At 33.3% G+C, this 22,213-nt stretch overlaps 1 protein-coding gene across 9 annotated transcripts in view; it reads right to left on the reverse strand.

Moving 5' to 3' along the window:
• The window catches only part of LOC106869538 (tyrosine-protein phosphatase non-receptor type 4), a 385,426-nt gene that overhangs the window by 137,270 nt on the left and 225,943 nt on the right, over positions 1-22,213 (reverse strand). For 6 of the 9 annotated variants that reach the window (XR_008265075.1, XM_052971317.1, XM_052971319.1 and 3 more), the window contains 4 exons: positions 16,142-16,205; positions 15,041-15,201; positions 13,867-13,935; positions 9,962-10,000 (listed from right to left, as the gene is read on the reverse strand). Coding sequence is in view for 8 of the 9 variants with exons in the window: in XM_052971317.1 (XP_052827277.1) it covers positions 9,962-10,000; positions 13,867-13,935; positions 15,041-15,201; positions 16,142-16,205 (333 nt within the window). In the remaining variant the exon portion in view is untranslated. The remainder of the gene's footprint in view (positions 1-9,961; positions 10,001-13,866; positions 13,936-15,040; positions 15,202-16,141; positions 16,206-22,213) is intronic. The other 3 variants (XM_052971320.1, XM_052971316.1, XM_014915321.2) reach the window with 1 other exon arrangement.

The following is a 22,213-nucleotide window of genomic DNA, read 5'->3' on the forward strand; positions in this document are numbered from 1 at the left end:
TACTGAACTCCCTACCATGGTCAGACTACCTCTATTTATATGTCTTGGGCGATCCTACTTCGTCGCTTGGGGGCGTCGACACAACATATACATAAATATATACATATATATCATCATCATCATCGTTTAACGTCCGCTTTCCATGCTAGCATGGGTTGGACGATTTGACTGAGGACTGGTGAAACCGGATGGCAGAGTTTCTACAGCTGGATGCCCTTCCTAACGCCAACCACTCAGAGAGTGTAGTGGGTGCTTTATATATATATATATATATATATATATATATATATATATACACACACATATATACTTTTATATATACATAAATACACATACACACATATATATATATTTGAAAATTAATGAGAAATATGTTTGTGTCTAGCTTAATTAGAAAATTGCACTCTTCATGCTTTTTGCAAACACCCAACTCTGATTGTAGTAACCGAACTGAAAGAATTCCACTGAAAATTGAAACTAAGCCCAGGCCTAGGATTGACAACAAAAACAAAACTTATAGTCATGCATTATAAAAATTTACTTATGAACTAAGCTTTTGAAGGAAAATAAGGTAAATTAGCTCCAGAATATTAAGGATAATTATCAATTTCTGAAGGAGAATGTTGATATGGGTAAGATTTGTACTCTAACTTTACAAAGGATGACATTAAATACTGTATTTATTTTACTCTTGTAACCTAGTACCTTGGTCATTTCCATTACCAAATGTCTATCAATAACAACAATAATGTTTTCTTACTTAGGCATACATTACAGGAAGGAAATTAGATTCAGTGACATTCATGCCTTCGTAGAAAGCATGAAGGACTTAAGTGAACTGGTTTTGACTAGAAATTAAACCAGATTACATAATCAACAAACTGCGAGTTCACTTCATCTTCAATGACATCTCCATTAAATCTTTCACAGTGTATTTTTAAGCAAGATTTAGTGAAATTAAAAAATGAAAAGGGAAGCATTATTTTATGCCTAGAAATGGAGGAAAAGAAAAAATAAATTATTAAAAATAAGTAGCAAGAATAAACTGTGGTTGAATCCTTAAACTAATCCTCATTCTACAAATCCTGGATTACATAGCATATCATCTAGAAATGTTACCTGTGAAAGACTGATCCAGGTAGAGATTTCTCTCATCTGACTGACACCAATTTCCAAAAGCCCCTAGTATCAACAAAAATATAGACCTCTTCCTTAGATTTGTGTATCAGTCATTTACAACCAGGCTAGAAAAATGTGGGGAAAGATCATATGGATTTAGCACTATTTATTAAAATACTCAGTGAACTTTGAAAAGGACCCTTCATTTTACATCTGGCCAATAAGCCTACTTATATTACAATGAAATCATAGATATTTCTTGGAGATATCTTCGTATTTATGGTGCTTAATAAAACAGGTAACAATATTTATAGCAAGGATTTAAAGTAATCAATTATATACACACTGTTACTTGATTCCTAGATTACATAACATGGCTTGCTACCTAATTACCTAATTAATAAAGATATTTATCAATAAAGAGTTCCTATGCAGTTTAGTACATGATTTGTCTTGCCAGCTCATTCCATGATTCCTTCTCGCTTCTCAGTACAACAGGAAGTGAGTGAAACCGTTACCTGCTTGCTTTATCATTTTTTCATGTATTTATCTGTATATTAAAAAAACGAAACAGTAGACAAATTCAAAAACAGGGGTAGGGTGGGGGAAAAAGCAAAAAACCTCTATATAATCCCTTTTAATACTGAATAATTTATAATGTTCATGTGGGTAATGAACACAAGAGTCATAAGTTCAAACCTGGTTTCAGCTATTTTGTGCTCCTTCAAGTCATTAACCCTTTTGTTACTGTACCTATTTTGAGATGCTCTGTGTTTCTTTCAACTAATTTTTAAATATAACAAAGAATTTAGTAAAATAGCTTCGTTTATTATTAAGCTAGTGTCAGGAGCATAAATTGTGACTAAGGTGGTAGATTTTAATTCAAAACTTATGAAATCAAGACATTTGTACTACAGAGCCAGGGGCGGTTTCAGCCAGGTTGGTATCGGAAGGGTTAATATCATTCTGTTTGGGTTTAACTTAACTGGGTGGGGTGGAACAATGACGATGACGACTAGGCAGGGATTTAACTGAAAGTATAGGGATTGGGGTGGGGAGAAACATTTTTAAAAAAACCTCCAAATTTGTAAAATTCATTCTTTTATAAATAATGAATTTGAAACTGAACAAAAAATGAAAATGAAATGAAATGAAAATCTGCTTATTAAGAGAATTAATGAGAGAAGAAGCAGGGAAACTATTTAAATAACATTGTAGAAGAATGACTGAGATAGAAATGTTAGGGAGAGGAGGAAGCAATTATTTCTATAATTCTGTGAGACAGGGAAGGGAGCAAGAGAGAATAAATAAGAAATACCCTGCAAAATAAAAAGAAAATAAAAATAATTATTTGCATGCATTGGACAACAATTTACTATTAAAGGTGTGTTTAATAAAAAAAAGAAGAAAAAAAAAACAAAAGGAAAATAATTGAATATAAAAACAAGCAATGCACTTGAAAGATTGTTTGGGTGGTGGATTGTGAGGGAGCGCAGCAGAGAGCTGGGGGGGGGGGGGAGGTTCACTAAAGGTTCATGATGATAATGATTTCTTTCTTGATTTGGCAGGCACAAAGCCATTTTGTAAAAAGAGAAACAAATTTCGTCAAATGATTCAGATTAGAGTATATTACTGGTATCAATTCTATTGACACTGGAGAGACTTAATGGCATCATTTGACATCAGAATTAGCAGACAACAGGTTAATTATCAGAAAACAGGTATTTAGCATCTGATAAGATTATTAAGAATTTGTATGTCTATGAGTTGGGCTTTTGTTGAGATCTTAAAAGAATGGTTGTAGACTTGACCAGGAGAAGTTATATCAATAACATATCATATGTTACTTAATGGCAGGCCCTGTTGGAACTCTTTCAAGTCTGTCATTAAGAAAAATCTAAAACCTCACACTAGTCAAAGAAAATCCTCAAATTCCATGTGCCCACAGCTGCTCCAGTTTGTAATAAAGGGTAAGAAACAATCCGGTGTCAATAAGAACATTAGCCAGCAATAATACTTTTTGAAGCAATTTCATTGACTTGATCTACACGAGAAGAGTGAAAATATGGATGCCTGAGAAAGAAACCATTATTCATAGTCTAATTACCATGGTGACTAAACACCAGCGTGCTACTTTTATTCACCACAGTTTTAGTTTTCATTAGTATCATCTTTCAGTGATCAGATGGTGTTGGTGTGTGGAGTTAGATGGACATGAGTCTACTGGTAAAAATATTCCATGATGCAACTAATACCAAGATGTCAAGGATATATATACATATACATACACACACACATTATATATATAATATATATATATATATTATATATATACACACACACACACACATATATATATATATATATGTGTATATATATATATATATATATATATATATATATATATATATATATATACTTGCACACATCCATACACACACACATATGTACATATGTTGTATAAATGAAAAGGAAAAAAAGGGTGGTGAAACTCATGCATGATGTATGAAAAGGGTTGGAACCACTCAAACTCTTCAATATCTTTAACTTATGCAAGTGATGTCAGCATGTCATCATTAGTTTTGCTATGAAAGTCTAGGATGAGGGATGATGATAGCAATATGGCTACTTAACAGTGATTTGATTTCAATATGCTTTACATTTACTGATTTCTATTGGAACACTAGAAATGATCCAATTAGACATGTGTAGCTACTTCTAAAGCAGTGTTTAACCCTTTAGCGTTCAGATTGCTCTGTCAAATGTAATGCTTATCTATTCACATTGTTTTGAATTAATCATGCATTATTATCTCATAGCTTTGAGATTTCTATGATGTGATTGTTTATTTTCAGAATGATAGAATAGGTATGAGAGGCCAGATATAGCCAGTCTAGACATGAAACACAGATAGAGTATCAGGGCCAGATATGGCCAATTGAAATGCTACGCGATTAGTGCTGTCTAGACATTAATTCATACACACGTGTGTATGTGTGTAGATGAGAATATTTGCATCATGTATATGTTAATGTATAAATGTATGTGTGTACTTCACTGTTTTTGGTTCCTCGTTCTTCTTACTCTCTCAAAGACATTTGTGAGGAATGGCACATGGTGATTGTCATTTTAGGGTTGTGCAGCTGTTTTACGTCTTCACTGACTTGCTGTTTCTGATTTACAGAACTGGTGCAACAACAAGTTTTCAATATTCTAGTTTCTGTTTCATCATTGAGAAAGGCAAAACCATTTTTTATTGCAGTATATCTGAGATATGGCTGATTATGAAATTGTTGCTGTTTGCAGAGATTAGGATCAGAAATAAATAAGAAGAATATTCACTTTTGTCAAGATAAATAGTTTATGCTAGCCTCACTGGCAAAGAGAAGAAAAAAATCAGAAAACCTATTGAAAAGTGGAACTCATAGCTGTATCTAAATGACAAGTAAAATGAAGGATGTTATATGTAATCTAGAACTATGATGCTGGCATAGAACACAAAAGATCCTGTAACATATTGCTCTTGTGATACAGTAGAAGTAGGGAAGGAGGATTAAAAAAACTGATGCCCTAAGTACAGCTCAACAATGGTGCCTTCTTGAATCTTCTACTGAATAACTGATAACACACATAAAGACATAAGTTTTGAATATAATAGAATTGATTAAAAATTCCATTTTCTTCCAGACCATCTCCCAAGTCAGATCCTATAACTATATTAAATACAACCTATTATTTTTATACTAAATAGCAGCACTAGAAAAATTTGTGTGGTGCCCTAAACATGTATTATTTAATGGTTAATCTGGCAGAGGGGTTTGTATGTTATGTTTTTAGTACCAAATATGAATGTATAGTTTTTTTTCTTTCATACATGTAGACTTATTTGAAAGAGAGAGAGAGAGAGAGAGAGAGGGAGAGAGAAAGAGAGAGAGAGAGAGAGAAAGAGAGAGAGAGAGAGAGAGAGAGAGAGAGAAAGAAAGAGAGAGAGAGAGAGAGTAGCGTCTGCTGATGGTGGCAGGTAATGTTAAGTAAGATCATCGTTAGTCAATGGAACTAAATAACTATCAGGATTTATAAGAGAGTTCTTAGAATAGCTTTGGTGCGAAATGAAGTAGAACCAAACTGATGCCATTCGTCTTCATCCAGTTTGGTGCTAGAGCTCATTTCAAATCTAACAGTTCAAATCCTAGCTGAGGTGAATTGCTTTAATTTTACATTTCCAGGGAAGGACAAAACTAAATACTTCTATTGGAAAAGACTGATGTAGACAAACCTCTGATCCAAAGAAATTGCCAAGTGTTGGAGTGGCAACAAGTTTCCACACAAATATATCTCAAACTAGGTAGATTTTTCTTTTTATTGTATAATTATGAGAAAGAAATGAAATCTCTAATTAGAAGTGATGTGGATTTTATTTTGCCTTGAAGGGGTACCTTTAGATTTACATCATCAAGAGAATAACAAAACAACCCCCTGACAGCACATAAGAAAATGTGTGTGTATATGTTTATTTAGATAGACAAACACTTGGAATGTCTCTACATTGGTTGTTCTAAGTGATGCTTATAGTAAAAGCATGACTGGATGTATAGGAAAGTATATAAATAACTTCACACTGATAAGCAGAGTTTGTGACATGGTCAACTAATTTACATACTTCAGCGTCTGCGTAGTTTGCTTTGCACTTAATGCATTTGACTTTGTCATTCATTTGTTGGATTGTATATTGTGATGTGAATGTGAGTATATTTAATTCAGTAGTTATGAATGCGGAAATATGAATGCAGAAATGCTACATACTTTGACAGGAATTTCTTTTGTTAACAGGGTAAGTGAGTCCCCTTCCTACACACACACACACACATGTAAAAGAGAGATACAGACTCTTACATAAACACACACTAAAACAGAACTTGTCTTTGTATATTTTATGAAACTAGTAAATTTAAAATGTAATAGAGAGAGAGAATAAGAATGATACAAAATAATTTGTTTATAGTTTAGTTGCTTGTTTTGCAGGATTTGAAAAATTTGTTTTTGACAATTTGATTATGGTTCTATAAAATCTGCCAGTTCTTGGTTAAAGTAGATGTAAATACTCAGAGAAGTAGATTTATTAGAGATTCTAGTTGAAACAAATGATTGCCTTCCCTATATTTTGGCTATAAACTTTTTATTTCCTTAAGTTTCAAAGCTAATGAAAATTTAAAACCCATTTTCTTTTTTTATATAATATTTATACTTTTACTTATAAAATTGTGTTAGCTGTATCTCTAAGAGGAAAAATTGCTTTTTTTTTTTTTTGTCATCTCTAGATTTCCCTGCCTTTGAAAGGTATTTAATGTATTGTTTTAGTTAATCAGAGTCTATATTTTGTTTATATTCTAAAATACTATCACTCTACTTTATTTAAAAATAAAAATATATTGAAAAGCTCAAAAAAAAAATCTAAAGATTGTTTCTGTCTGAATATGTCTGTGTACAGGGATGTCTGAGTCATAATATTTCTGTTGTATGTAATTGTAACTGTTAGCATAACGATATTCATGTGAAATGGTTGTAATGTTTGTTGGTTGGGCAAGGAGCAGAAAATAGGCATCTGAAAAATCTTCAGGAAACGAACTAAAATGAAGGTCAACACAACAAATAGTCAAATATTCTAATCATAAAAGAATCAGAGGAAGAATTCTTGACTATTTGAGAAAAGAAAGAAAAAAAAAAAACTCAAGGAAAAAAGAAAAGAAACAAAAATACAGTGAAAAATCTTTAAAGCTAACATTGGGTTGTAAAGGGTGAGGGCCATAGGAAGGATGAGGACAAAGATTTAATTTCTAGATCATTAAGCCAATTAACTCTTTTATCATTTTTTTTTTCTTTTTTACTTTTATAATTTGAAAGAAGACTTTTTTTTAAAACCTAATTTCTTAACAATTTGATTGAGTGGTGTAGCCATTAGGACACATTTTGGTCTACACAACAAGTGTTTCTAGAACATCAGGTGTGCTTTGATAGCTGTCTGCTACAGTGGAATAGTTTTTGCAGCTACATGCAGTGGAATTACCCTTTCAATCTCTGCTTGCACAGCCATATTGTGTTGGTTGAGATCTCAGCCGGTGGCGTTTGTCTCATGCTCCGAATTGCGCCTCAGTTTTTGCTTTGCCTTTTTGTTCTTTTTGTGAATTTCTTTCAGGCTCTTTCTTTGTTTTTTGTTTTTTTAAAAATTTTTATTTTGTTTTCTTGATAGTCAACTCATCCACACATGAAGGAGGAACAGCATCGAGAAGAATCCCCAGAGCGTAGTGTTGGTAGCAGCGAATGCCGTCTTTGTCAAGATGGTAGAATGTCGCACACTCCTGTCTAGAGAAATCTTCATCCAGTCTCCCAAACAGAAAGAAATCTTCAACCAATCTCCCATGCTTAAGATGGCCAGGCATGTCTACTCTTATGGCACAACAACATTGAGGAAAGAGAGAGAGAGAGAGAGACAGACAGAGAGAGAGAGACAGACAGAGAGAGAGAGAGAAAGGAAGTGTTGGGTGTGTATGTGTTAGTGATTGTCTAATTTTCCATAGTGCTCAATGAGAAATATCATGTGTATGTATGAAAGTGCATATATGTAACTATGAATGTTAGTGCACAAGTGTGCATGTATGCCTGTGTATTTATGTACAGTCTGACAGCTTCTGCCATGAAGAGTACTGAGCTGAACATCCCCAGCCAATCTAGAGTTAAAACACACACAACCATTCATACTCTGTCGGCTATTCAAAGTTAACTAAGCTTAATGTATAGGAAGAGCCCGTTCAAATGTAGCAATTTGTTAATAGTTTTAATGAAGCTTCTGCTGTCCGGTTTAATATCAAAAGGATTTCTGAAATAAGCATTTTGCATTCAGTATGACCACTTCTTGTCAGCATATTTATCACAAAATGAATGGCAATCAAGAAAAGTGACAGATGTTGAATTTTATTGGTTTCCAAATCTCATGAAAAGTGTTTAATAATTGTTTGGATTAAGTTGATATGTAATTGGTGATGGTTAACAAAGAATAACTAAACCTAACTTAAATTCTAATTTTGCAATGATGTAGAAGGTTTGGTAGAGACTATTAATATCATTATTTTTTTTAATATTAAAGAATATCAAAATAATTTACAATATCGAGAAATCCTCATATTGCAGGAGAAATAAATGATATTCTCTTGTTAAATAAACTTTGTAATAAAAATTTGTTTAACAAATAAATTCTAGAGGAGCCTAAAAACCGAAGGAACCTGAATCATGAAAGATTTCAAAAAATGGTAGGTTTCAAGAATAATATTTCTGCAGTGACTTAGCAATAAAACCAGTGGCAACAGAATAAGCCAAAGGTAAGTTCAGTTTTGTGTAGAAATTAGCTGATGGAATTTTTTTATCAGTTCAGCCACAACAAACCATAAGAAAATTCTACAGATTTTCACCAGACATTTTTTTTTTTTTTTACATTAAAGCAACAACAACACTATTGCAGGAAACTAATGTGACTATCACGGCCAGACAAGTTCTTAGACAACAATCTAGCATTGTGCATTTATACACAAAGTTCTAGTTGGCTGCTACTTCCACAACTAAAGAATTTTAGATAATTTTTTTCTTTTATTTTTTTTTTCAGACTGATAATTTTGTTAACATTTAGATAAATGTAATTGAGCATGACAATATTGAGCATAGGATATAATTAAATGGAATATTTTAAAATAAAACAGTTACAAGTGATGCTGCTGTGTTCTATCAATCTAGTTTCATTCTCTGACTGTTCAGAATTTTTTTTACTGACTTAGAAAAATAAGCAAAATCCTAAAGGATCTGGCATTTTTCAGTAAAGTGTTCACATCTTTTGATGAAGTGACTCAAAGTTTACCTGGATTTCAATAGCAAAGAATTCTTTGCTAGTTTTGTAAGTATAAAACATTTTTCTTTTTTAATTCAAAAGCATTCATGTTTGAAAAAAATAAGGTAATATTATAGATTTAACACAACCATATTATATTTTTCTTTTAATCCTAAAGCTACATTAAACTTAAAAGAGACACGCATCTGTATTTGTGTGCATGCATATAAGCATGAATGTGTGTGTGTGTGTGTGTGTGTGTGTGTGAGAGAGAGACAATTAGTTCAGCAAGCTGAAATTTCTTACAAATTTTACTGATAACTGCTTTCACCATAAGAATGGACTGAGTTTTAATAATCTGAACTAAGAACAATTGATAAAATTGTATATTTTGTGTGTGTGTGTGTGTGTGTGTGTGTGTGTGTGTGTGTTTCTATAAACCATAGGGAAGATGGTCTCCAGCTACTGTTTAAATGCAGATCATCTGCAGCTAAAGGTTACTGAACCATTGTTAGTAACATCAGTTATATTGCTATTAAAATTTAGAGGATCAAAGCAAACGTTGCTAGGAAGACTACAGTTAATAATGTATGTTGCTTTAGTTTTATAGAGAATAATTTTAAGTTGAAACTAATTCAGTTAGATACGTTGGTGATGTTGTGTCAAATGGTCAGAGTTATTGAAGAGTGAGTTTCATAACATGCAGTCGTAGCATTACCATGAAATGAAGGATATTTTATTTGGATGATGCATGTGTATGTCTGCATGTGTATGTGAGTGATGTCTTGCACGTGCTTGTGTGTCTGTTTGTGTGAAGGGAAGGGCTGTTTAGGGAGGAGGGGCAGTAGGAGTAGGTCATGCCTTCCACTACTCAACAACATTTAGTTTCCTGTCAGGGTCTCTAGACTAGTGCATTGAACTATGGTCCTACACAATCACACAAATTACACACACATCTGAGCAGCAGACCTGAAGATTTCGGAAGGACTTTTCGGCATCCCATCAGTTCTGAATTCAAGAAAAGGGAAAGCTAATCAAATATTTCATTTGAATATAAAGGAATTGAGAAAAATAATTGCAAAAAAATTTAACATGAGAAACAATGTGATAAAAACTATTTAAAGTATGAAACATGAAATCCATCTCAATACAAACAAATTCTTCTTTGTTTAAATAAATCTTTTACTTGTTAAAATAATTATTTAAAATTGAAACATGGAAAACAATTGTTGGACAATCAAGCTACTGAATGGACAATACAAGTAACTTTTCTTGTCCTTTCAAAATACTGATACTTCCTTTTACTATATGTAGGCCACTTCAATGTCACTATGATTTTTTTTCTTTTGTTAAAAAGAAAACAATAATAAGAATGGTTTCAAATACTGGCACAAGGCCAGCAATTTCGGGGAAGGAGTAAGTCGATTATATTGACCTCTGTACTTATTTTATCAACCCCCAGAGGATGAAAGGCAAAGTTGACCTTGGAGTAATTTGGAAAAACTTAATCTACCGCTTCTGCCATGACCATCAATAATAAAAATAATCCTTTTTACTACAGGCACAAGGCCTGAAATTTTGGGGGAGGAGTTAAGTTAATTACATTGACCCCAGTACTCAACTGGTACTTAATTTATCGACCTCAAAGGATCAAAGGCAAAGTTGACCTCAGCGGCTTGAACTTAGAATGTAATGATAGACGAAATACCGCTAAGCATTTCGGCCGGTGTGCTGATGATTTGGCCAGCTCGCTCTCTTTAAAGAAGGAAACTGGACTCGCCCTTTAATTATAATAATAATAATTTTTTCTACTTAAGGCACATATTTGGTACAGCAAATATTCTGCTCAATACTATGGATTTGCTTGTCAGTTGTTTGACCTTAACCAGTTGAGCATGTCCCTTAGTGGCTAATGATATGTGCATCTCTGATCATGAGTAGAAGCAGTGGGGGAGCATCATAGCCATGTGTTGAGAGGAATTCTTTGGGGTTTGAATAATTCACCTCTGGAAACGTGGGTGTTTCATTTATCATCCTTAAACAGACCTTATTCAGGGACCTTTTGAGAGGGATGGGCTACTAAACCTGAAAAAAATTCTGACTAGGCTTCACCTGCGAGGTCATGCACTGTTTGTCTTGATATAAGATCATCATGTTACACACATGTGGTTGTGATGCATGTGCCTGGTGTATCCTTATCAGACGGGTAGTCATGATGGGTATATTGGGCGTCATATATTTGTACCCCAGTGTCACTTTGATAGCATATGTTGCTCTCTCACTCAATAATGCCCTGATGCAGTACTAGAGAGTGGTTCTCATGATCTCAACTGATTGGAAGTGTTATCATGTCTATGTTTTGTCTTGGTGTAAAAGATGGCCTACAGCAAATTCTGTGTTCAACACCACAGATTTGCTTGTCAGTGGTTTGACAGTAACCAGTTGAGCTGACAATGTGTGTATCTCTGATGAGGAGCAAAAGTAGTAGGTGAGTATCATAGTCATGTGCTGAGAAGAAATCTTTGGAATTTGAATACTCTACCTTTGGAAACAGGGGTGTTTTGTTCATCATCCTTAAGCAACTCTTATTGACGGACCTTTTGAGCAGGATGAGCTACTCAACCTGAAGAAAATTCTAACTGTATCCTACTTGCAAGGTTATGTGCTGTTATCTTGATATGAGATCACTATGTCATGCATTATATGGTTGTGGTACATGTACCTGGTGTAACCTTATCAGACAGGTGTACCCCGGTGCCACTTTGATAGCATGCACTGCTCTCTCACTCAATAATAATAATTGCAAATATTTACTTTATTGAAACAAATAGAGTGAAAGGCTCTTATATTTTCTCAGTTTAATATGATCAGTTTGATTTCCAAAGAAAAAGTTCAAGTGGGACTAATCTCAGATAATTCTTGAGAGATGTTGAGAGCAGAATTTGAATCCTGCACCATTTACTTGAAGACAATTGTCCATTATGAGTTTTTGCTGTCTAATTGATATTTTACTGATCATTTTCAAAATAAAAGTGCTTTGAAGAAGTATGGCTTGAAGGAACATCTAAGTAAGAGTTCCAAGCCCCATTCCCTTGAGACATTTTGTGGAAATTTGTGAAAGTAAAGCAGTTTTAATATGATGGACATAATAAATATAAAACAATCATTAACATAGCATAATTAAGAAGTGTAGTATGACTGAACCACTAAAACAATACAATATAGCAGGAAAATTTCTACAATTGACTGCCAAAATCTTTGTTGCTTGTCAACAACAAGGAATTTTAATTCCAAAGAGAGAGCCTTTACAGGGTTGTTCAACCTGCTAAACATAGCAGCCATATTTGAAAAATAGGGGAACAGAGAGAAAGAGAGAGTGTGTGTGTTCTAGCTTTAAACCCACTAATGGAGTACAAGTGAAGCCCTCTTCTTTCACCTCATTTATATTACCTAACCTTCAATATGCTAAATTCCAAATTTTACATTCCTAACGTAAAACACTGTAGCTTGGTTGTAGCAATTCAATTGTCCATATTTCAAACTTCACACAAAATACTTAACAAATGTTTTTAATTATTTTTGCACAGAATATTTTCAGAGGAAAATAAACACAATGAACATATATATATATATATATATATAAAACAATACTTCCATTTAAAGTTTAAAATCATTGCAAACTTTGAATGTATTATTATTTCTATATTTTTCTTCTCTATAGTACAACACACAGGTACAATAAAGTCACATTCAACAACAAGACTACCTGTAGATTTGTCACAACAAAAAAATACAAAAAGTGATCGTTATAAAATAAAGTTAGAATTGCTTGATGGTGAAGATTACTAGAAAAATAAGCTATGGACCAAATTGGCAAATAAGAAAACAAGGCAAACATTAGAACTGAGATTTTTATCAACAGAATTCCTAACACAGATTTTTTTTTTATGGGTAAGCAAGTTTATTCCACACACTAAAGATGATGCATTAAAATTTATTTTTGCATTAACCCTTTGTCTGTCCAAAGCATTTTCATAAGTTTATCCTAAACATCCATACTTGCTTTAAGATCTTTAGTAGGCCCTTGCTTCATACATTCTGAGTAATAAAAGGCTTTCCTTTCATAAGTCTCAAGTTAACCCTGGTGGCTGAAAAAAATATTTGGAATGTGCATCATATATGATGCATAGACGCCAGAGAAATATGTCCTGGATATGACATGCAATACACAGGACAGGCAAATGGTTAAGTGCAATTTATTTAATTCTTTTTCTTAAAAAATATTAAATGCAATTATTTTCAAATTTTCAGTGGTTATTCACTATTATTTCAGTGATAGTATGGGTTAAATTGTTCTGGAAAACAAAACAAATGGCTGAATTTTTAAACAAGAATTTTGTGAAAGGTGTTATTACCTTTTTGAAGGCTATTTTCCAATTCCATCCCAAGTAAAGCAGACTTGTATCCAGTTAACATATATTGCTTTAATATGTCTTTTACTGAAAGTACTTTCACATATTGACTTCAGTTCAATCTCAAATAATGAGCTGAATTCTTGTTAATAGGGAAATAAAAGCCTTCTGAAAAGTAATACAGGTATGATTGATCTCAAATTCCCTTCATATAATGGTTCGGATGTTTACATGAAGACCAGCTGTTTATAATAACCTTAAATATTTCCAAGGAGGTTCCCTTCTAAACAGTTTATTCTTGGTTGTTGCTCTATACCAACATAAATAGAACGTTCTCTCTCTCTCACACATCTATATACATATAACACATACACACACACACAAATAAAAACCAAAAACAGACAAATTGTGCAAATAATACAAATAATAAATAAAAACACAAAGAAAATTAACGTAACTTACCTTGAGAAAGACCTTTCAATTTTGGCTCGCCGCTTACTTTCTTCTAGAGTTTGATATTCTGTTTTGCCACTAAAAGAGAATCAGGAAACAATAGAGGAACACAGCGAAACAGAATCATAAAAGAAGTTGAAAACAAGACAGTGTAACACCTTACAAAGATAAAATGCTTGAACTTTTATTCTGTTTTTGCCACACACAGTTGCATGCAAGTTAAACAAATTTCGTTCTGTTCAAGAAATTTACATAGTTTTGATAACTGTTAGCTGACTCAGGTAACAAAAGTCTGAAAATAATCATATCTTCCCACTTGTTTGTTACCTGGGTAAGATTGGTGGTATGTTTTGATTAGGTAATGACAGTAACTTCCACCTTGCTCCTGTCCTATAACAAAAGAAATGGAGAATAGCCAAGAACCAGATTGTTTAAACTTCTGAAGAACTAAAGCCAAAACCAAATCTCAAAGCAGGAGTTTGCAAATGAAGAAACAGATTATTTCCATTGAAATAAAATTTATAGTTAGATTAAAATAACTTTTCAAGAGCTTAACACGATGTCCACATCAAAATATAAACACATAACCTAGGGATTCAGTACCTTATCCCTTTGGTTCAAAGATTTCTAAACAATTTAACTAAGGAGAAATAAGCCATTCCTCAACAGACACTTGTTAAATTTTAGAATGCAATTTTCATACCAATAGACAAACTTATGATGAACATTTGCATTTTATGTGTACTGTTACTAATGACTTCTTGTATAGATATGAAAGTTTATACAAGAAGAATCTGTTGCCTAGAGATTTAATGCAATACTCACAAGAGGATACAAACTCACAATAGTCATGGGCCTGGAATATTAACTAAGTTACCAATAACAGTTTTATGCAGAAAAGGAAAGTTGGAAAATATGTAGCTAATAATTGAAATGATTCATCTTTTAGTTCTGCAAGATATCTAATAATCAGGTAATTTGGACTATTTTTCTTGAATTTTTTATGTACATTTTTTAACCTTTGATTTGTAGAATAAGAGGAGAAGTTTCAGGCTCAGAAGCTGATTTTGTTGTTGATATCCTGAAATCAGTTTGATACACAACAGCACAAATCATAGATACAGCTGACCATGAAACCGACTTCAGGAGTGAGTGAGAGAGAATGAGAGACTGAAGTAATTACCTGTATCGAAATTTAGAACCTAATGAAAAAATTTTCTTTGATGGTGGGTTTGGTGCATGAAGACGGAAAAACGTGTGGTGTTCAACACAGGACTTCCACAGATTCTTGCAAGAGCGGTAACTGACCATATTGAAACCAATCAAATTTTCAACTGTATCATTCTGAAGCATATAAAAACAAAAAATTTTTGGAAACAAAAGGAATTTGAAAAAGTTAAAATGAAAATGAGAAAATTTAGGTAAGTCACACATTATTCTAGAAATGAAAAAAAACCCCAAATAATATCAGATAAAAAACAATTGTACACACAAAAGGCAAAAGAATATGATATGAGAAAATTTGTAAGAAACGATATACTTTGAACTGTACCTAGCAAAAATATGGAAATCATTGCAAGTTTGTGTGAATCTGTGCAGTTTTGTATAAAAAGATTCTATGTACAAAAGTAAATTAGCATTAAGAGTTTCTGATTGAGGGCTTAAGATTCTTGATTAAGGTTCAAAACAGATATTGTGGAAGATCTCAATTGTCTGATCAACTCTTTTACCTGTATTACCTGTTCCTAAATTATTGTGTGAATATTCCACAGACACGTGGGCCTTTAATGGAATTCTCAGGTATTATTAGTGTGACAAGACTGATAGGCTTCAGTACAATTTTCATCTCTCCAAATTCACTAAAAAGGTATGGGTTGACCCGAGGAGACAGAAAATGACATACTCAAGATGCTATGCAGCAGGATTGAAACCAAGATACTGAAGTTGTGAAGTGAATTTAGTCATTCAGTTACACTGGACCTACTAAGACAGATTTACAGAATGCTGGAAACTGTTTGTCAGAGTTACCAGTTTGCACAGTGACAAATCACTGTGAGATATAAGTTACAATATACATAGACTGGGGCACTACAATTAGGGTTTTGGCCAATCATATCTTATCTTGATGAATCTCTCTTTGCTAAAGCCCTACCTGCATGGGCCATGAAGTTACAAAGAACAACACTGGTTTTTACAATGGGATCAAATTCTTTAAAACATGGTCAAACATACAGTCATGCCTTTTCCTATTAATATATATTTATAGAAACAACTTATCACTTACCACTTCTCGACGTAACTGAATGAAAAACTGTTTTCGTTTAAAGGATATCTTCACTATTTTTGCCCTATAGGAAAATAGACAAAAAATTAAATTTTATGCAACAGTATACAAACTAGGTGTAATTTACTTTTGACCCTGTAGCACATAAAAGGGAGAAGAATTTTATAATTTAAGCTGTACAGAAAAATGATCTCATAATTATCATAAATATCATATCACATCATTATCATTGCAAGAAACATAGTGTACACAGGATTTGTTTTCAAAAATAGTTTCTCATGCCACATTCTTCTGTATTCAATTCTGGTAACACATCAGCTATGCAATTCATTTGTTGGGATGTTGGCTTTGTGGTTAATTAATGCTATCTATGCTCTATAAATGTCAAAGTAAGATGTCATCATCATCATTATTATTATTATTATTATTATTATTATTATTATGACAGTTGTCATAGCAGAAAGTTGTCAGGGTGCAAAAAGTAGTTTTAATTTCTAGTTTAAATTATTTAATACATGTAAACTCAAACAATTTTGCTTATATTTATACAAGTAAAATTTTTATCTAATAAATTATTATTGTTGTTGTTTAAAAAATCAACTTTGGTAGCATTTGAACTTTTACATTCAGAGTTCAAATCCTGCTGAAGTCAACTTTACTTTTCATCCTTCTAAGGTTGAAAAAATAGATCTGTCAAGTACTGGGTCAAGAGAATTGACTGCACATCCTACAATGTTTCTGGGTCTGTGCCTACTTCTTTTGTCTTTATGCTCTGGACACAAATTCCACTGAGGTTGACTTTGCTTTTCAAGTACTGAGATTGATGTAATCAACTTGCCTCCTGCCATAAAATTTCAGCCCTTGTACCTCTAGTAGAAAGGATTATTATTGTCATGATCACCACTATCATCACCATTGTAATTTCTATAGCAATGCAATACCAGATATTGTTGAGTCTCAGTTCAAAAGCCTTCAGAAAGAAGTCGGAACCTTCTATGATTGAAATTCCAATCTACAAGCGCTCATTTAGCCTCTTTAACCTTCATGGGAGCAAGAAAATAAATATCAGCAGTATAATGGATCAATTGCCTACCAAATTATTATTATTATTATTAGGTGGCAAGCTGGTAGATTCGTTAGCAGACTGGACGAAATGCTTAGCAGTATTTTGCCTGTTGCTACATTCTGACTTCAAATTCCACCGAGGTTGACTTTCATCCTTTTGGGGTCGATAAAATAAGTAACAGTTGAACACTGGGGTCGATGTAATTGACTCATCCCCACCTCTCCCAAGCTGACCTTGTAGCAAAAATTTGAAATTGTTATTATAATTATTATTATGATTAAGAAGGTAAGCTGGCACAATCATTAGCATGCTGGACGAAATGCTTAGCAGTATTTTATCCGTCTTCATGTTCAGAGTTCAAATTCTGCCAAGGTCAACTTTGCCTTTCATCCTTTCAGTGTCAATAAAATAAATACCAGCCAAATACTAGATTCAATGTACCCTCACCTCCCCTTGAAAGTGCTGGCCTGGTGCCAAAATTTGAAATCATTATTATTATTATTTAATTTTGCAGTGCTTGCTTCTGGAAATTAATGGTTTCTGGTCAGATATGGTTTCTGGTCAGATAACATTTTCAAACCTAAATTGTCCAAGCTAATAATTGTTGAGATGAATAGCAGTAATACCTCCCTTTACAAGATCCTGGGTATATGGCGGCGAGCTGGCAGAAACGTTAGCGCGCCGGGTGAAATGCTTACCGGTATTTCGTCTGCTGTTACGTTCTGAGTTCAAATTCCGCCGAGGTCGACTTTGCCTTTCATCCTTTCGGGGTCGATAAATTAAGTACCAGTTACGCACTGGGGTTGATGTAATCGACTTAATCCCTTTGTCTGTCCTTGTTTGTCCCCTCTATGTTTAGCCCCTTGTGGGCAATAAAGAAATAAGTATATGGCTTTTATTTTTCAAGCACAAGATTCAAATTTTGAATGAAGTGCAAAAGTCTCTACTACCATAACAAATACTTCTGCATGTTACTGAGAAATTTATAGAGAGTAAACAAAAAGTTTCTTCTAAACAAACAAACTCTAGACTTATCTTTTAAAAAGAAATCTACAAATCTGTCTATGAGTGCTTGTGAATTGGTGATCGCATCTACAAGTGATGGTGTGCGTGAGTCCAGTGCAAGTGAAAGTGATTCAGAAAATGATTATAATTAATAATATTTTTTTTATTATAAATGATCTTGACATTTTTTTACTTTACATAAAGTATTCTTGACATTTTACAGTTGTTTTATTGCCATTTATTTACAAGTATTACAAATTTCATGGGTAAAAAATATATATTTTTGGAAATGAATTACGATTTATAACATTGCTACTATGGGAAATTATTGTTCTACTTTATGAGCAGTTTCCGGGAACAAATAAACTTGTATATCATGGTCTTACTGTATATATCAAACTGTCCACACACACAAAACAGTAGAATAACAACAAAACCTTCAAGAAATTTATAAAAAAACAAACAAATTAAAAATAAAGAAACTGTTCTCCTGTTACTCTGTAAATACTTAAGTACAATAATAATAATAATGATGATGATAATGATGATAATAATAATAATAATAATAATAATGATAATAATAATAATAATGATAATAATAATAATAATAATGATAATAATAATAATAATAATGATAATAATAATAATGATAATAATAATAATAATAATAATGATAATAATAATAATGATAATAATAATAATAATAATAATAATAATAATAATAATAATAATAATAATAATAATAATAATAATAATAATAATAACAACAACAACAACAACAACAACAATTCATACAATACAAAAATTAATATTTTCATGAATTCTGAATGTTTATCCATTTTGTAAATAAAAGGAAGACAGAAAAAATGATAAAATATAGTGAGAGAGAGAGAGAGAGAGAGAGAGAGAGAGAGGGCTTTTAAGAATGACTATAAGAAATGATTAAGAGATACAACCTCACTTGTAGTTTTTCCCACCACGCACACACATATACACACACACATACATATACATACTTGTACATACGTACACATGCTAGCATGGAAAGCGGACGTTAAACGATGATGATATGCATACACACATACATACATACATACATACACATACCTATGTATGTGTATATATATGTATGCATGTAGCTGGCCAAATCTTCAAGGTCACTTTCAATAATATTCTTGTTTAAGACTAACACACACACACACAAACATATCAGGTTGGAACAAAAGTTTGCACTGTTTTCAGTTGGTGGCATTTAAACATGTGATTTTGTTTCTCACATGACAGAAGCATATTGTGCGTGTGTGTGTGTGTATCAAATAATGAAGGTGGTCAGATGCAATTCAAAACCAAAAGGAAATAATTCAATGACACTAAAATGTGATGATGGGTGCAGGGAGCAGGAGTGTGGTGAGGAGGTTGTCTCCCCTGTCAGTAAATAGAAAATGTGCTTTTGTAGGTGAAAGAGATCTTTCACTCTTATTTCTAGCAATGCTGGTGCTCCCTGTACCTTTCGTCACATTTTAGTGATAGAGAATTATTTATATATATATATATATATATATATTCTGCAAGGTGACATATCAACACATCTTTCTATATATTTAAGGAGGGGATAGTTTATTCCTACCGTTCTTACATTGAAAAATGAGATACATTTTCATCATTTGATGCTCTTTTTATTTCCAGAAAGGAAAAACAAACAAATAAGCAAACAAAAAACATTGTACAAACAGCAAAAAGCTATCTACAGTTTATGTATCATAGTATCATAGTTGAGTGAACTGTTCATAAGTGATAGGAGTCCAAATTTTGATCTGGAAGACAGTGAACATTTTAACAGGCTTGCAGTCACCAATAATGATCAAATTGAAACATTTAAGAAAAAATAATCCAGGCTGCAGGACACCAAGACATGACAAAAGTACTCCACAAATCTTTATGAGTGTTATAAAGTATTTAAAACTACTTGGATATCTGAATTACTATGATGTTTGAGTGCCTCATAACTAAACAGTAGAACATTTAATGGACTGCATTTCCATTTGCAATTCTCTGCTCAAATGCAGTAAATACAATCCATTTTTTAAAACAACAATCAAAGGTGATAAAAAAAATGGATTCTTTACAACAATGTGGAGCAATAAACCTCCTGGAGTGAATGAAATCAACCACCTTTAATCACTCCATAACCAGTCAGTATCAGAAAAAGGGGATGCTCTCTATTTGGTGAGATTGGAAAGCCATTGTGTGTTATGAGCTCCTACAAAATCAGATGTTGAATTCGGACAATTATTGTTCTCAATTAGACAAATTAAAGGTGGCAATCAACGAAAAACATCCAACTGGAAGGGTGTTGTCTTCCTTCAGGACAACACTGGACCTCATGTTTCCTTGTAGACCTAGCAGAAATTCTTTCAGGTTGGCTGGGATGTCCTACCACACACACAATACTCACCTGACCTTGCACCTCCATCTGAGCATTTATTTCAATCCCTACAAAATTCTCTTAATAGGAAGAACTTCAATTTTGGAAGACTGTAGAAACCACTCAGACCAGCTCATCACCCAAAATTTATATCAAGTTCTGGGAGGATGGGATCATGAAGCTGGTTCAAAGATGGTAAAAGATGGTGGAACAAAATGGGACATATGTGGTTGACTAAGGGCATGCACAAATATTTAAATATTGTTTTTCAATTTTTTGTCAAAACTGCACAAAATTTTGTTCCAACCAGATATATATATATATATATAAACTCAGAGTAACGGTTCTTTATATATATATATATAGGAAAGGAGCACTCCGTCGGTTATGATGACGAGGGTTCCAGTTGATCCAATCAACAGAAAAGCTTGCTCATGAAATTAACGTGCAAGTGACTGAGCAATCCACAGACACGTGTACCCTTAACGTAGTTCTCGGGGATATTCAGCGTGACACAGAATATGACAAGGCTGGCCCTTTGAAATTCAGGTACTACTCATTTTTACTAGCTGAGTGGACTGGAGCAACGTGAAATAAAGTGTCTTGCTCAAGGACACAATGCGCCGCCGGGAACTGAACTCATGACCTTATGATCGTGAACCGAATGCCCTAACCACTAAGCCATGTGCCTTTATATATATAATTCATGTATGTATACATATAGATGTAGGTATGTACATATATGTATGGATATATGCATATATTTATATATTACTTATATTATTATTATATATATATATATATATTTATCTTTTATGGGTTTCAGCCAGAAGCTGAGGCCATTCTGGTGCACTGCCTTTACTGCGATCTTCCCAGTATTGCTTCTGGTGAAGTAGTGAGTTGGACATTGCCACTCTTCTTTATGTCTCCTGCTGCGATGGGGGTTCATCCAGAATTGCTGATAAAAAAACTGTCTACACGTTTTTTGAAGACTTCTATGTCTACACACTGCAGATCCCAGGAAGGCGACGTTGGTAACGATCACGCTCAAATGGTCCTATTTACGTGCCACTTGCACGGAAGCCAGACAGCTGCTCTGGCAACGATCACACTCGGACGGTGCTCTTAGTGCTCCACTGGTACAGGTGCCATCACTATTTCACTTTCGCTTGCCCCAACAGGTCTTCGCAAGCCGAGTTTTGTGTCCAATGAAGGAGACGTTGGCATAGGTGCCAGTCGTCGAATTTAGTTTGATTTTGATTTCACTTGCCTCAACAGGTCTTCGCGAGCGGAGTTTAGTGTCCAATGAAGGGAATAAGTACGAATAAGTGGGCTGGCTACACGCATGGCAGAGGCCTTGGATTATGGTCTCACTTGGCTTGCCGGGCCTTCTCATGCACATATATATATATATATGTATAAGATCAAAATAAGCAACAAGAATATCCAGAGGTAATGCAGTACGATCGTTTCATGCAACTCTATTTAATTGAACAATGTAATCATTACATCAATTTAAAATGCAGAGCAATCTTCAGCTGCACAAAGACATAGAATTTATATATATATATATTAT

This window comes from Octopus bimaculoides, chromosome 10, assembly GCF_001194135.2.
Source record: "Octopus bimaculoides isolate UCB-OBI-ISO-001 chromosome 10, ASM119413v2, whole genome shotgun sequence".
In the NCBI taxonomy this organism is placed as follows: domain Eukaryota; kingdom Metazoa; phylum Mollusca; class Cephalopoda; order Octopoda; family Octopodidae; genus Octopus; species Octopus bimaculoides.